Source organism: Giraffa tippelskirchi, chromosome 13 (genome assembly GCF_054371585.1).
Source record: "Giraffa tippelskirchi isolate mGirTip1 chromosome 13, T2T-mGirTip1v1.2.pri, whole genome shotgun sequence".
NCBI lineage: Eukaryota > Metazoa > Chordata > Mammalia > Artiodactyla > Giraffidae > Giraffa > Giraffa tippelskirchi.
In genome coordinates, this window is record NC_137287.1 from 108,605,597 (window position 1) to 108,620,657 (window position 15,061).

At 53.9% G+C, this 15,061-nt stretch overlaps 1 protein-coding gene across 1 annotated transcript in view; it reads left to right on the forward strand.

The window, feature by feature from the left end:
- The window catches only part of VSTM2L (V-set and transmembrane domain containing 2 like), a 39,538-nt gene extending 25,305 nt beyond the window's left edge, over positions 1 to 14,233 (forward strand). The window contains exons 2-4 of the mRNA XM_081558812.1: positions 1,419 to 1,588; positions 3,420 to 3,470; positions 12,823 to 14,233. Of these exons, the coding sequence (XP_081414938.1) occupies positions 1,419 to 1,588; positions 3,420 to 3,470; positions 12,823 to 13,095 (494 nt within the window). The 3' untranslated portion in view covers positions 13,096 to 14,233. The remainder of the gene's footprint in view (positions 1 to 1,418; positions 1,589 to 3,419; positions 3,471 to 12,822) is intronic.
- Positions 14,234 to 15,061: the final 828 nt, after the last annotated feature.

Sequence of the window (15,061 nt, forward strand, 5' to 3'; positions counted from 1 at the left end):
TGGCGGGGACCAATGGAGGCAACATTCCCTGGGTGACCTGCCCACTGCCAGGCGTCTTTCCAGGGCGAGATAATCCGTCCTGAGAAGAGGAAAGAATTCTAATTACGTCTCAGGACAGTATTTGTTTGGAAAGATGAGAGACAGAACATATGGTGGGAGCAGTGCTGAACTGCACCGAGTGGGGACTGGTTTTGCCATTTACCTGCCATGGTGGCGGGGATGGCAGTGAGTGGGGGTCCTGCTGGGTCTGGGGAACCACTGCTCTGGGCTTTGGTGGGAAGCTGGACCCAGCTGGGGGTGGAGAACGGGAGGCACCTGGGTCTCCCACTGCCCCCTGGGGGCCTTGAGAGGATGGAGACTGTACCACCTGTTTGGGGCATCTCGTAGGTGCCAGGAAATGTGTAGTGAGGCAGCTCTGGTCCCTGCTGTCCTGCAGCTGTGGCAGGCAGTGCCCGCAGCCAGCGGGTGTGCGTGACCATGACCATGAGCGAGGCGTTGAGGAGAACCGACCCAGTGGGTCAGGGAAGGCCTTTCTGAGGGGGCCAGGTTTCAGCTGAGCTTTGAGTGACTTGCCTGGCCAAAGAGGGAGCAAGGGAAGCACATTTCAGGCACTGGGAACAGCGGAAACCAAAGTGAGGCAGGAAAAGGGAGGCCTGTTCACAGGACAGAGTGGAGACCAGGGGGAAGTGGGAGTGGCCTGCCCCCAACCTGGGCAGAGGGGACCCGGGCAGGGCTTCCTTGATTGAGGTGGGGGCCCAGGTCTGGTCTGGTTTCTCAAAGACAGTGCTGAATGCTGTGCCCTGGGGTTGAGAAGAACCCCCCAGGGCGGGGGCGGGCGGAGAAACTGGGAAGAATTGATGAAAGCGGCAGCTTCCTCCCTGACCTCCTGGCCTCCTTGCTCACACCTTCCAACCAAGCCCTCCTCGGATCCGGCACTACCCTGTCGAGAGAATCTGGTGCCCGCGGTCTCCGGGGGTCGAGGGCTGGCCCATGTGGGACGTTCGGGGCCCCCGGACCTCCTCCTTCATCCCCAAGTCTTGCCACCTGCTGCCACTGCCCAGCCCTCTTGCCCAGCCTCGCTGAGCTGGTCCAAGTGCCCCACCTGCAGCCGGACCACCCCACCCCGCCCCGCCCCGCCCCTGCCCCACCCCGCCCCTGCCCCACCCACCCCACCCCGCCCCTGCCCCACCCACCCCACCCCGCCCCTGCCCCACCCACCCCACCCCACCCCGCCCCGCCCCGCCCCCCCATCACCCCACCCCGCCCCGCCCCGCCCCCCCATCACCCCACCCCGCCCCGCCCCGCCCCGCCCCTGCCCCACCCATCACCCCACCCGCCCCTCCCCCACCCCAACCCCCGTCGCCGGCCCTGAGGTTTCCTGAGCCCTTTGCCACCCTTCCCCCGGTGTCTCCACACAGCCCTGTTCACAGAGATGCCCCACGACATGACGGCGCGGACGGGCGAGGATGTGGAGATGGCTTGCTCCTTCCGCGGCAGCGGCTCCCCCTCCTACTCGCTGGAGATCCAGTGGTGGTACGTGCGGAGCCACAGAGACTGGACGGACAAGCAGGCGTGGGCCTCGAACCAGGTACCGCCTGGGGGAGACTTCCGACTGGGGCTGGGAGGATCCTGGCCCCCCGACTCCCGGAGAGGGAGTATGTCTCTGCCCCTTATCGTCTCTGAGGGGCACAGGCTCCAGCTGTGCTCATCCTCTGCAGCCCCCAGCGGTCTCCCTCTCTTCTTCCTGGAATGGAAGCTTGAGGGGGGGTATTGGGGGGGGTGCGGAGCCAGGCTGTGCACCTGGGATGCGCGCAGCTGGTAGGGCCCTACAGGGAGCAGGGTCCCGCCCTTCAGGTACAGATGAGGGAACTGAGGCCAGAGGGGTGGAAGCTGGCTCCAGGTTATTGGGCAAGGGGGTCTCTCGACTCACCTTCTCCAAGCTCTGGAGGGGCTTGATTTGTAATGAAAGTGAAAGTCGCTTAGTCATGTCCGACTCTTTGCGACCCCATGGACTATACAGTCCATGGAATTCTCCAGGCCAGAATACTGGAGTGGGTAGCCGTTCCCTTCTCCAGGGGATCTTCCCAACACAGAGCTCGAACCCAGGCCTCCCGCATTGCAGGCAGATTCTTTACCAGCTGAGCCACGGCCCTCTAAACACGGGGCAGTCTTGTTGCTCAGTTCCATCACACACACACACACACACACACGTGTGCATGCATGCCCTTCCACATACCTGCAGACACACGAAGCAGCCCAGTCATGGCACACGTGTGCGCACACACACACACACACACACACACCACGGAGGCAGACGCTACTGCTATCCCCTACCACCGGCCCCACTGCCAACCCCTGCAACACTGCCTGAGGGTTTTCTTTGGACCACAGAGCCTGCCGGCAGGCAAGGCAGGCTGGAGAAGGGCTCCACCAATGGCTGACAGCAGTTGGAGCGTAAATACCCCAGCTCCCTCGCCCTTCAGTTGTGATAGCTGAAGAGCATCCCCAGGTGCTCAGAGGGAGAAAGTTCCAGTTGCCTGCGGTGGTAACTGGCTTGAGGACATACCCAATCTTAACTTCCTTCACTCTTTGGTCTCACTCGCCTCCTGGTGTTTCCTGGCATCACCTCCCAAATAAATCATTTGCACTTGAATCTTTGTCTTAAGATCTGCTTCTGGGGAAGCAAACTAAGACACTCTCATTCTTACACTAGTGTGTATAGAAGTATTATGCAAAAACATATGTATCTGCCCACCTGTTCACATATGAACACATACATGACACACCTTCATATGCACACATAGGCATGCTCACACATTCTTGCATGTTTCATGAAATGGCCTCTAATATATTCGCAAATACATATTAAAATCATCTAGCTCCTGGGGGTGTCCACTCCCCAGCACACTGGCTTAGAGGACTCCAGTGGTCAGAGAAAACTCTTAGCCACAGAGTTGCAGGCTTTGCAGTTGGAAGCCTCTGGGGTCAGTTTGCAGGGGATAGTATGTGGGCAGGGCTCTGGCAGCATCTGTGCAAACAAACCTGAAAACAGAACGCAGCCACAGATGGAGAGAGACACAAGTATGCAGACAGACAATCCTACAGACACACCAAGCCCGAATTACATTTTTGCCTATTCACACCTACCCTTCCTGTGTATCTCCAAGTACCCTGCATATCAGAATGCATAGCGCATGTGCAGTCAGTTTTATAGACACCTCCTTTATCTTCCTTTGCTCTGACTCACCTCCATCCCTGAGTGGACGCAGAACTGAAGGACTCCCCCCACAGCCCCACCTCCAGACCCGCGGTCCCCAGAGCATCACCTGCTGTCTCGAGAATCTTAGCTGTGGCCCATACCCCCACCCCGTGATGCTAACGCCTTGTCTCTGCTTTTTCTACCCTCCCGTTCCCAACAGCTAAAAGCATCTCAGCAGGAAGACGCAGGGAAGGACGCCACCAAAATAAGTGTGAGTTTTGATAATGACTTCTTACAAGGGCTCTAATGGAGGACACAGCTGTAACTTAAAAAAAAAAAAAATTGGTCTAGTTCAGCAGGGAGCTTTGGCAAGAAGATGGAGGAGAAGGAAAAAAGAAAAAAAATAAAAGGGGGGGAGGGATTGGCCCGACTCTGTTTTTTAAAAGCCAGAGATTTTTCAAGTTCATTGAATGACAGGCACAAACAAATGACCGGGGGAGAGAAGACACATTCTCTCCTGTCGAGGCCAAGGCTCTGTGCATCCCTGATGCTTCGTGCCTGTCTCAGCAGCATTTTTTATTTGGGGAGCTAACGAGGGACTAATGAGACTGAGTCGGCTTTTTTCGGCCCATCACAAATGACGGCTGTGGCATCTCACGGTCACTTGGGTCATCTGGCTCCGGACGTGAGGCGGGACAGAGGAACTACAGCTGAAGGGTTTTAGGGCTGGCCGGGCCTTCTAATGCATTGACTCATTTTTATCATTGCTCCATCTCTCGAAGGAAGGGCAAGCTTTGGCCCATTTACAGGTGGGGCAACTGAGGCTTAGAGGGGTCGAAGCCTTGCTAGAGGTCATGACTTGGCTGAGCTGCATTGAGCTTTTGTCTCCAGGCTATGCTGGAGCCCCATGAGGTAGGGCACCGAGGGGACTCAGGGAATGCCAGTTTTTGTAGAGAAGGGTGCCCTAAGCAGAGTCTGGAAGAGGCTGAGGAGAGGGGAGTGACCTGGTGACACGTGTGGCCATGGGACCAGGTTGGGTTTGTGCATGGGGCATGCAGTCAGCCTGGCAGGAGGCTGGGAGTCAACTGGACACATGCTCAGAAGATGCGGGTGCCCACAGGGGTATGGACACGCATTTGTGGGCATGACCTCCAGATTCACTCTTTTCTGCAGCTCCTTCCCAAGCCCTTCAAGAACTTGTCAGGGAGCTCGGGGCCCCAAGGCCACTTAGACACAGAGGACCTCCAGAGCAGAAGTCACAGTGTAAAGAGTGGGCACCGGGAGGTACGAGGTGCCATGCTAGGCACTGGAGGTGGCAGAACAGAGGCCAGGAGGTCTGGAGGGAGGCTCCCACAGAGGCTCAGACAGGAGATGGGCAGATAACAGAAGAAAGGCCTTCAAAGCATCATTTGTGCTATCTACCCTTGGGACCTTTCTGAGCTGGGAAAATATAAATCATTTCTGGCTCAGGGCAGCTGCTGGCCCACCGCCTCTAAAGCCCTGGCCCCTTACCCTCATCCTCTGCCAACAGCACGCCCATGCGTAATATCTTGTTTCTTGCCCAAACACCCATCAGTTAAGCCTGGCCAGGTGGAGACCTCTGTGTACATTAATATACCCTGTTCATGGCAACTCTCTCGCTTATGATTTTGTTGGGGTTTAAGAAGCGTCTAAGGCAAAGGAGAAAATAATCTAATTGACTTAGAGGATTAGAATTCAAGGCTGCTGGGCCCCACGTGAGGGGCATGCAAAGATGCTAATTAGTTAAATAAAATAAATGTACTCAGCATGATCGTGCAATGCCCACCCCCCACCCCAATCCCTGGTGATTCCTGCACCAGCTGGGGCTCTGGTTAGGAGATTCCCAGACAAACACAGACCCATTTTTACGTGCAGAGAGCATCTTGCCTGTGATAGTTCTTAAGTACATGGACGCACAGTTAGCGGACACCTGTGAGCAGAGGCACACCCCAGGTTCCTGCAGCCCAAGAGAAGGCTCAGATTTCTCCATGACCTTCGAGATTCTGTGCAACTCACTCTGCTCACCCTCTGGGCCATCTCATCTGGTTCCCCTGTCCCTCCCCACCCTGGCTGCCTCCCAGCCTCACATTCCTTCCTACCTCCTCACGTTTGCACGAGCCAGTCCCTTGGCCTAGAAAACGGTCCCTCTCTCTTCCTTTAGAACTCAGCTCATCAAGCCTCCCTGGAGGACCCTGGGACTCAGCCAACGCCCCTTCCTTCTCCTTACTGGCTGCATTTTTGTCTGTACTGATCTGTGCTTGTGAGCCTCTGTTTCAGGTTTGTCTTCCCTGGAGACAGCGGGACTGGGACTGTGCCTGCCTGATTTCCAGAGCCTGGCACTGTGCCTGGAAGGTAGTCAGCACCCAATAAATATTTATCAAGTGACTGCCACATACACAAACACACACCCAGGCCAATGGCAGCACAAAGCCAGACTCAGATTTTGATACACGGACATGCCAACACCATGTGCATTGTGCCTGTGCATGTATGTGTACAGGGGTTGTGTGAGAAGGTGGGGCCTGGGAACGAAGGCCCTGTATCTGCAGGAGCCAGATGAGCCATGCAGGAGTGCTGGCCCCAGAGTCCCATGTCACCTAAAACTCCCGAGTTCCAGGAAGTATCTCCCAATTTTTTTAAAAACTTCTTTTTGGCTGTGCTGGGTCTTCGTTGCTGCATGCGGGCTTTTTCTAGTTGCGGTGAGCGGGGTCTACTCCCTAGTTGCTGTGTGCGAGCTTCTCATTTCAGTGGCTTCTCTTGTTGCAGAGCACGCACTCTGCTCAGCAGTTGTGGCACATGGGCTTACTTGCTCCAAGACATGTGGGGATATTCCCGGATCAGGGATCAAATCAGAGTTCCCTGCATTGCAAAGTGGATTCTTAACCACTGAACCACCAGGGAAGTCCCTGATTTTTTTAACTGTCGGGACCTAATTTGATTTTTGAAAAACTGTGGAAGGCAAACAGCTCAGTCTTCTGGCTGGGCAGCGTCGCACCTTGGGGGCCCCAGGTTCAGAGTAGGAAGTAAAATGAGTCTCCAGGGGTTTGGTGGAGGCAGGGCTCCATCGTGGGTGCTGTAACCCCTTGGGTCCACCGTGGTGGCCCTGGGGAGGCTGAGATACGGCAACGCTGAGTGCAGGTCAGGGAGGACACAGTGGGGCCAGCGCCGAATGTCCCAGGACCACCTGAGTCCTGGTCCAGCTTTGCCCCCTCCCTGGGCCTCTCTTTCCCCACTCACTGCTGTCTAACAAATACATGAAAAGCGCTATGGAAACTGTAAAGTCCTCTGGATTTGGCCATGTAAATGACTGGTTACTAGAGTGGAAACTTAATATGAATTTTCAAATCACATGATTCCTATTCCCAGAATTGGGGGTGGAGGGGTGTGGAGCAGGGAAAGGAGGCCCAGCTTCTTTGCAGAAAACAGGAGAAGGAATGAAAAGAGCTCAGAATCTCATAAGGAGATCGTTTAAATTACAGGCACCTGTAATAATACCACTGATAACAATAATAACAAGGCAGCTAACGTTTATTGAGTGCTTGCCATATGTCAGGAACCATGATGAGTACTTTACAATGTGATTTATCTCATTTAACCTGGGGCCTGGGGAAGGATCCCCTGGCCTTAAAAATTATATCCCTTGGGAGCTTGTATATGCTGAGGATTCCCTCATCAGGACCTCATTCCTGGGGTCAGATAAATTCTGCCTGTGTCCATTTTCAGGTTCTGGAAGTTTTTCTTTTGACTTCACTGAAGTTCCGTGTTTTGGAATTAATTTCCCCTTAACTAACAATTTTGCAAGTAGAGATGGCCCCCAACTGCCGAATTTTAAAATAAGGTGAAATTCTCCACACACATTCTCTTTCCCAGGAGGCTCACCTGCCTTTGTTACTGTTAGTCCCTCCTTTGGTCTAACTGCAGTTGTTTGTGCTATAGATTCATGTAATCTGTTTCAGTCCAAAACAGCCATGGGCAGCCTGGGTCCCCATATACATGCGGCTTGTGCTCCAGCCCCACTATCCTAAGCCCTGCCTCCTCTCCAGCCAAGCCCTAAAAGCCGGGGGTCAGCCAAAGAGGCCTCAGAAAGCACGCTGCAACCCCCAAGGCATGTAGGATCTTCCTGAACCAGGGATCAGGACAATACAGGGACAATACAGTGTCCCCTGTATTGCAAAGGGAAGCCCCTGATTTTTAACTGTTAGAACCTAATTGGATTTTTGAAAAACCGTGGAAAGCAAACAGCACCCCCCAACCCCAGGCCCCAAAATCTGCATAAATGGTTAAAAGGCAGCAGCAGTATTTGTCAGATCAAGCCCCTGCCTGGCCTGCCTGCCCACCCCATACATGTGACACACACATGAATACTTCATGTTTTTGATACAGGGGGTGGGGGCTGGGAACGAGAGCAGCACACGAGGTCTGCATTCTTCATGAAGGATTAATAGGCCAAGCAGTGGGTCATGGGTACTACGACTTTATCTTCTGTAGTAGACATTTCTATATTTCCTTGAAAATTCCTGCAGTGATCCACGGTTTACAAAGGGCATGGAATTCTGAAGTCTGAAAGGGAGGCAAGATTCATGTGGAGTTGAAATCTCTCCATCCATCTTGGGAATCTCTTGAAATAGGCACAGAGCAGCTAGCCTTTGGCAGAGGCCCCAAAGATTACTCTGTGAAGGCCATGGTCACACATACCCAGTCCCCACTCTCAGGATACTCCCAGTCGGTGTGGCAAATGGAAGATAACTCAACCATCACACATGATAAAAAGTAAAATTACATCTGTGACTATCAAAATGAGAAGGAGTGCAGCTGGTCACAGAGGACCTGACCTAGTCTGAGGGGTCTGGAGGGCTTCCTGGAGGAGGTGTTTTTTGAAGTGAGCACTGGAGTGTAGGGGGGTTGACTTGGAGTAAAGGGAACTTCTCTGAGTGTGTGTGTGTGTGTGTGTATAACTGCTAGAGGTTGATGAGTGAGGGAAAGGAGAGGATGAGACCCTAAATTTTCCCCCAGCAGCCACTGTGGGGAGCCATCCCAGGAAGCATTCTAAGTTGGAGCCATTTTGGAAAGATATATCTGACTGTCACGGGAGGATGGAGTGGAAGGGGCCACAGTGCTCTGGAGAGGCCCTGGGGGAGGCTGGGGATATTGCCCTGGCCAGTGCGTGGGGATCTGGATTCTGGAGAGAAGGGGAGGACCAGTGATGTTTAGCAGGAAGATCAGTGGGATTCAGAGACAGATTGTGCCTGTGTGAAGGGAGAAACGGGGGTCATGACTTGGGAGGGTCTGGAGGCAATGGGTGAGGCCTTCTGGGGCCCAGATTTGGGGAGACTCTGAGTTGGCATCTGGCCTTGCCAAAGTGAAAGTGAAAGTCATTCAGTCGTGTCCAACTCTTTGCGACTCTATGGACTATACAGTCCATGGAATTCTCCAGGCCAGAATACTGGAGTGGGTAGTCATTCCCTTCTCCAGGGGCTTCCCAACCTAGGGATCAAACCCAGGTCTCCCACATTGCAGGTGGATTCTTTACCAGCTGGGCACTGGTGAATTGGCTGGGAGTTACTGATGGAAGCTCGGGAGTGGCAGAGCTCAGAGCCCGGCCTGGGGCAGGGACCTCCTGACCCTCTGCTCCCTACCCGGCACCTTCTCAGGGTCACCACATCACTCTTAGGCTGAGGACACATGGAGGAAAGATCTGGCACCGTGGACTAATTTGCCATCATCCACTCTACCTGGTACAGCTAGGGAGAAGGATCCCAGCCTGCCCACCTGATGGTCCGTGGGCTCCTGCCACGTCCAGAGAGGCTGGGCCATGGGCAGGCGGGAAGGAGGCTGAGCTTGGTCATGGCGTGGACTGGCCTTGTCTCTTTCAGCATAATTAGGTGCTTAATTGCACTGCTAAGGCCTATCGATGCCCATGCCGAGGTGATTATGATTTACAGCCAGGCCTCCACGTGGGGGTCTCTCTGCCTTACAGCCCCGTGCTGGGGGGCTGGGCTGCAGGATTTTTCTGCCCAGTCTGTGAATTGTTGAAATCCAACAGGCTGCTCCACCACCCCCATGAAGCCTGGGTAAGATGATGGCTCCCTCCCGTAAGAGATGCTTCTGAGGAAGGGGCCAGGCTCCCCGAAGACATGAAGGGCTGGGGGTCTAGGGAATGAGAGGGGAGAGGGGGGTGGATAGACAGACTTGTTTACTGGTCCTGGGAGGCTCCCCAGGGATATGATTAAGACTTGGTTCTTGTCACCAGCTGGGTGGCCTTGGGAAAATCTCCTTACCTCTCTGAGCCTTAGGGTTATTTATTATGGGGTTTAAATAAGGTGTAGACTCTTTAGCACATCATCTCCCAGGAATCAAGTGCTCCATAAATATTAGCTACCAGCTCTGCTGTTAACTGTTGTTACTCTTTTTATTATTTGCCTTCTCTGGGTGGGGCTTATAGATGCAGACCCCCAGGACTGATGTGTGTCCTCTCTGGTCATCCTGGTATAAGCCAGCTCTCCTGGGTGCTTGGTTACGGATGTGAGGTCTGGGTTCTCCCTTAGACCTAGAGCCTACGTGGGAGTCACAGGGGTCTGGCTGGCTCGCAGCTGTATCCCCAGTGCCTGGCTTGGAGTGGGCCTCACTCATGGTCTTGTTGAATGAAAGGATGAATCCAGCCCAAGAAAACTGAGGCCAGGGTGCTGGGGACGGGTCAGGGTCAGATCCAGCCTCCCAGCCCTGCCTGCGGTGCTCCTAGTCTCCCTTCTCCTCCCTGAGTGGCGGAGGTCACACACAGGGGTGGCGGGGTAGGAGGGAGCTGGTGACCGGGGCTTCCGGTCCAGGGAAGGGAAAGGGTGGGTGGAGGGGTGGGCCATGCGTGGTGCTCTGTCCCCAGCGCTCCTCCCAGCGCTTCACATTATTACTCCATTAGCGCCTTGTAGGGTTGACAAATGAAGGATAATTAATATCCGTGAGGGAAACAGATGTTGAGGTAATTCACTCCCCGCTGCGCATTTGCAATGGCATCTCCTAACTCGCCTGAGAGTGTGGCAGGGCCCCAGGACCTCTCTGTGCCCTTGGTCAGAGGTGACGGAACCAGCAGGGCTGATGGCCTCCAGCTGGGCCTGCCCCAGTATGGGGGAGCGGGGGGGTGCCCCACACCCAGGGGCACAGCTGGAAGAGTCTCCCACTGCTTGCTCTACAGGGAAGGTGGGCAGTTCTGCCTCTGTCCCACCTCCTGCCTCCTGCTGTGCCATAAGCCCATGTATTCTTGCTTTGTGGGGGATGATGACCAGCCAGGAAGGTCAGAATAAGAGAGGGTGAGCCAGGCTTCTTGCAGCTGCCCACTGCTCACTTCCTTTCCGGAGCCTGGGAAGTGCCCTATGGCCCTGCCAGCTCTGGGTGACCCTCTGTGGGCCCATCATACCTTTGAAGGGTTAGAGTGTGTGAAGGCAACCTGGGTTCACTGACTTGATGCCCATGGGAAAGCCACGTCTTTCAGAGGCTTGGCTTCACCATCTGTAAAGTGGGTATGATCATATATATGTGACCCAAAATTAACAAGCATGATATCTGGGTACCACTTCATTTGGAGAAAGGAGGAACTAGAGTAAGTCCATTTAAACACTTAAATGTTTTCTATTTTCATTATTATTATTTACAGGGTACCAGGCTCTGCAGTGGTCACTGAGATGAAAAAGATAGGTATCATCCCTGACCTTGTGGAGTTTGTAGTTTAGTCAGAGAGAAACACAAAAATTAAATTAACAGACAAATGATTCTCCAATTGTGATGAATATCAGGAATGAAATAGATAGGGGGATGTGATGGAGGGCTTCTTGGAGGAGGTGATGTTTGAGAATGAATAGGAGTCAAGGAGGTGATGGGAGACAGCATCCTGGCAGAGAGACCAGCAAAGGCTGTGAGGTCAGAAAGAGCCTGGCATCCAGGAGGAAGGGACCAGGGAAGCCAGAGCCAATTAATGGGATGATTAGAAGTCATGCGTGTGAGGGCCCAGCTGCATGGTGAACACACCCCCTTGGACACCATCCTCTTTCTCACCCTGGCCTCCTCACCACAAGGGTGACCAGCAGGGGTGTCCTCCTCCAGAATTTGGGGTGTGACAAGAACAGGCAGGCTGGGTGTCTGTCCCCATCATCACCACCCCAGGGGAGAAGGACCAGTTGGGCTCAGGATTGGGGCCACCAGTCTGAAGCTCACTCAGCTCCATCCTGGCCCTGGCGAGCCTGCAGTGCCAGCTGGTAATGACATCACTGAGCAGGGGGTCAGCAGCTGGCTGTTAGGGACTGTTCTCCCCTGTTCTGTCTAGATTGGGTGGGGGCTGTAGGAGGGGTTTCTTTTGGCTCTAAGGAAGAAGGGGACAAGAAGAATGGAAGCCCCCTTTCACACCGCCCCCACTTTATAAGCCAAACTTCTTTATTTTTTCAGCTTTTTATTTTGAATTGCAGACTCAGAGAAAGTTGCAAAGAGATCACAGAGTTCCCTTTCCTCTTCTAGCTTCCCCAGTGATATATCTTATATGACTGTCCAACTGCCTTTTCCCTCTTAATTGAAAAATTCCACAGCAGCTTCATACTTGTGGCAGATTTATTCAGAAGAGGTCTAATCTGAAAGCTACCCAAATGTCTATCAACAGGTGGCTGGATAAACAGATTGTGGTATATCCATGTGATGGAATACTACACTGCAATAAAAAGGAACAAATTGAGCCGGGCAACATGAAGGAATCTCACTGATAGTATGTCGTGTGAAAGAAGCCACATAAAAATGAGTTCAAGGACAGGGGAAACTAGTCTAGGGTGATAAAAATCACAGTAGTAGGTAACCTATGGGGGTGAGAATTGACAAGGAGGGGCCACTAGGGTGCGCTCCAGAAGGTTGTAAACGTCCCATGTCTTGCTCTGGATGGTGGTCACACCCAGCATACACGTAAAATTTCATTAAGCTGTGTATGCCTTACTGTATATAAACTATATTTAAATTTTAAGTAAAAAATTTAAAACCCCATCCAATAAATAAATGAGCAAAAAGCCAACATATGAAGACAAATATCACATTCTTGCCCCCGCCCCCCACCTCCACTGGAGTGAACTATTATTAGCATCCTGATATATTTGTGATCAGCCTTTATTTTATTTTGACAAATAAAGCTAAGAATTCACTTTGCAGTCTACCACAGCCCTTCCCTGGGCTCCATTCTGGAAACAACCATGGCTGTGAGGCCACACTGTGTTCCCTGCCGTCTGTTTTCAAACTTGCCCACACACAAGTCACCAAAACCAGTGTAGAGTATTTCTGTGCCTTTCTTTGCAGAAATGGCATCACATGGCAGGAGTTTTTGCAATGAGATTTTTTCACCCCACGTATCCCCGAGCTCTAATACAGCTAGTTCTAGCTTATGCTTTTTCACTGCTATGCAATATTCCACTGAATGAACTGACCACTGCTTGTTTATCTGATCTGTTGATGGACACTTAAGTTGCTTCTGCTTTTCTGCTGTTGAACTCTGCGTGCCCTGGCGGGAGTGTCTGTGCGGCCTTACCTGCAGAGCGGGCCCTGGACTCCCCTGGCCAAGGTCACTGTCTCTCTGTCGCCCCCAGGTGGTCAAGGTAGTGGGCAGCAACATCTCCCACAAGCTGCGCCTGTCGCGCGTGAAGCCCACGGACGAAGGCACCTACGAGTGCCGTGTCATCGACTTCAGCGACGGCAAGGCCCGACACCACAAGGTCAAGGCCTACCTGCGGGTGCAGCCGGGGGAGAACTCCGTCCTGCACCTGCCGGAGGCCCTGCCCGCCGCCCCCGCCCCGCCGCCCCCCAAGCCCGGCAAGGAGCTGCGGAAGCGCTCGGTGGACGAGGAGGCCTGCAGCCTCTAGACTGATGCCCAGCTCGCCGCCGGCCCGCCCCGCGCCCCTCCGGCTGTATCGAGTGCACGAGGAGCCGCTGGACCGCCAGGGACGGGGCTGCCCAGGTCCAGCTCCTCCCCATCCCCGAGACGGCCCGTGGCCCCCTCCTCGGCCCTGCGCCCGCCACCCCTCGGCTCAGCATGTAAGCCCCGCCCAACCCTCCCCCTTCAGACCCTCGCCGCGACCTGGCTCCTCGGAGAAGGTGGCCCGGGGCACCCAGGGGACAGCCGCCCCGGAACGCTGGGCTGGGGCACCAGGCCGGGACCCGGCTGCCCCCGTCCGTCACCAGCTTCAGTCGAGTCCAGTGTTTCGCTTTGCTTGCTTGTCCCCCCATCCCGTCCCAAGCCAGGGGCCTCCCAGCCTTACTCTCCCTCCTTCCTCCTATCCCCTGCTTGGACCCCGGGGTGTGGAAGGGTGACCCCTCCCAAATGTGGACTTAAATCTTCTGAGCAGAACCAGGGCCTCTGGTGAAGGAGTGAGGCACAGAGGCCCCCAGGAGAGCCGTGACCCCTTGGCGGAGTGGCTCACAGGGGCCCTGGGAGGACAGGGAGACCCCTTCCACCGCCTCCAGGTGGGTCCTTCATATTCAGCCTCCTACTAAGAATCAGCCCCTTGTCTACCCACCCTGGAGGCGAGGGACCCCAGATCTGCCCCTTCTCATGGCAAGTCAGAAGGAGGGCCTTTCCCCTCTGACCCCTCGGCCCCACGCAGAGTCTTGCACCAGCGGGATCCGTTGGAGGGTCTTCAAGGCTCCCCAGGAGCCCCCTCTGCCAGCTCCTACAGTCCCAGCTCCCTCCCAGGACCCATGCCGAAACCCCCCCTCCAAGGGCCTGGGGCTGTTGGGAGCCAAGAGGCCCCGCCCCCCAAACCAAGTCCCTTCACAATTCCTGAGCAGGGGGGCACCTGCCCCCTTGGTGATTTGTAAATATTTCTATTGAGCCCCACACCCCCTCAGAACTGGCTGGAACCTCTGGCTACCCCTCAGCGATGGAGTCAGGGGATGTGGGAGAGGCCTAGGCTTTGCCTTGCGGGGGTGTGGGTTACCCTGTACACATGATCCAGTCCGTGATTACCAGCCAACCTGAATAAAGCGGTTTAAAAAAAAAACCTCTGGGCAGTGTCTCTCTGGGGCATTCATGTCTGGGAACAGTGCCGCCAGGGAGGGGGAGATGGGGAGATGGGGAGGGGGAGGCCATCGCACACCCGTGCCTCACTCAGTGCCTTCTCGCTCCTGCTCTCGGCTCCCCAAGCACAGAACGAACTCCAGTGGAGGCTCAAGGAGAAAGAAAACCAGCCCTCGTCCAGCGCCAGTCCAGTTACTGGGTGCTTGAATTATTCTGATTTTGAGATCATTACCCATACAGAAGTGAACAAAAAACATGTTTACACTGTTTTGTGAATAAATAACTTATAAATGAAGTAAGGGTGAGTTACCAGCTCACCAGGCAACCCCAGAAAAGAACCCCCTGCCCAGCCCCTGTGTCTTCCAGAATACCCCCTCTTGTCTCCCAGAGGGAACCACTACCCTAATTTTTAAGGTAATCCCATTCTCGGTGTTCTTTTCTTTTTTACAGTGTTACTACCTATATGTAGGTCATCTTAAACAATATAGTTGAGTTTTGTCTACATTTTTAGAACTTTATATGCATGGAATTATACTGTATTTATTCTTTCATACACTGCTATGTTTGTGAGATTCACCTAGATTGTTTCATGTGTCTGTAATGTGTCCATTTTTATTACTGCTCGACTGTCCTACAGCTTATCAATTTATGCATCCATTACTACTGTTGACAAGAATCTGTGGTCCCATCTGGGTGCACTGTAATTAGTGGCCCTGCATGTGAGCACATGGACTGGTCAGTGGGAGGTTTAGGCACCCCTTTAGGACTTTAGGGATCTCATTTTCTCCCCAGGTATCAACACCTTCATATTA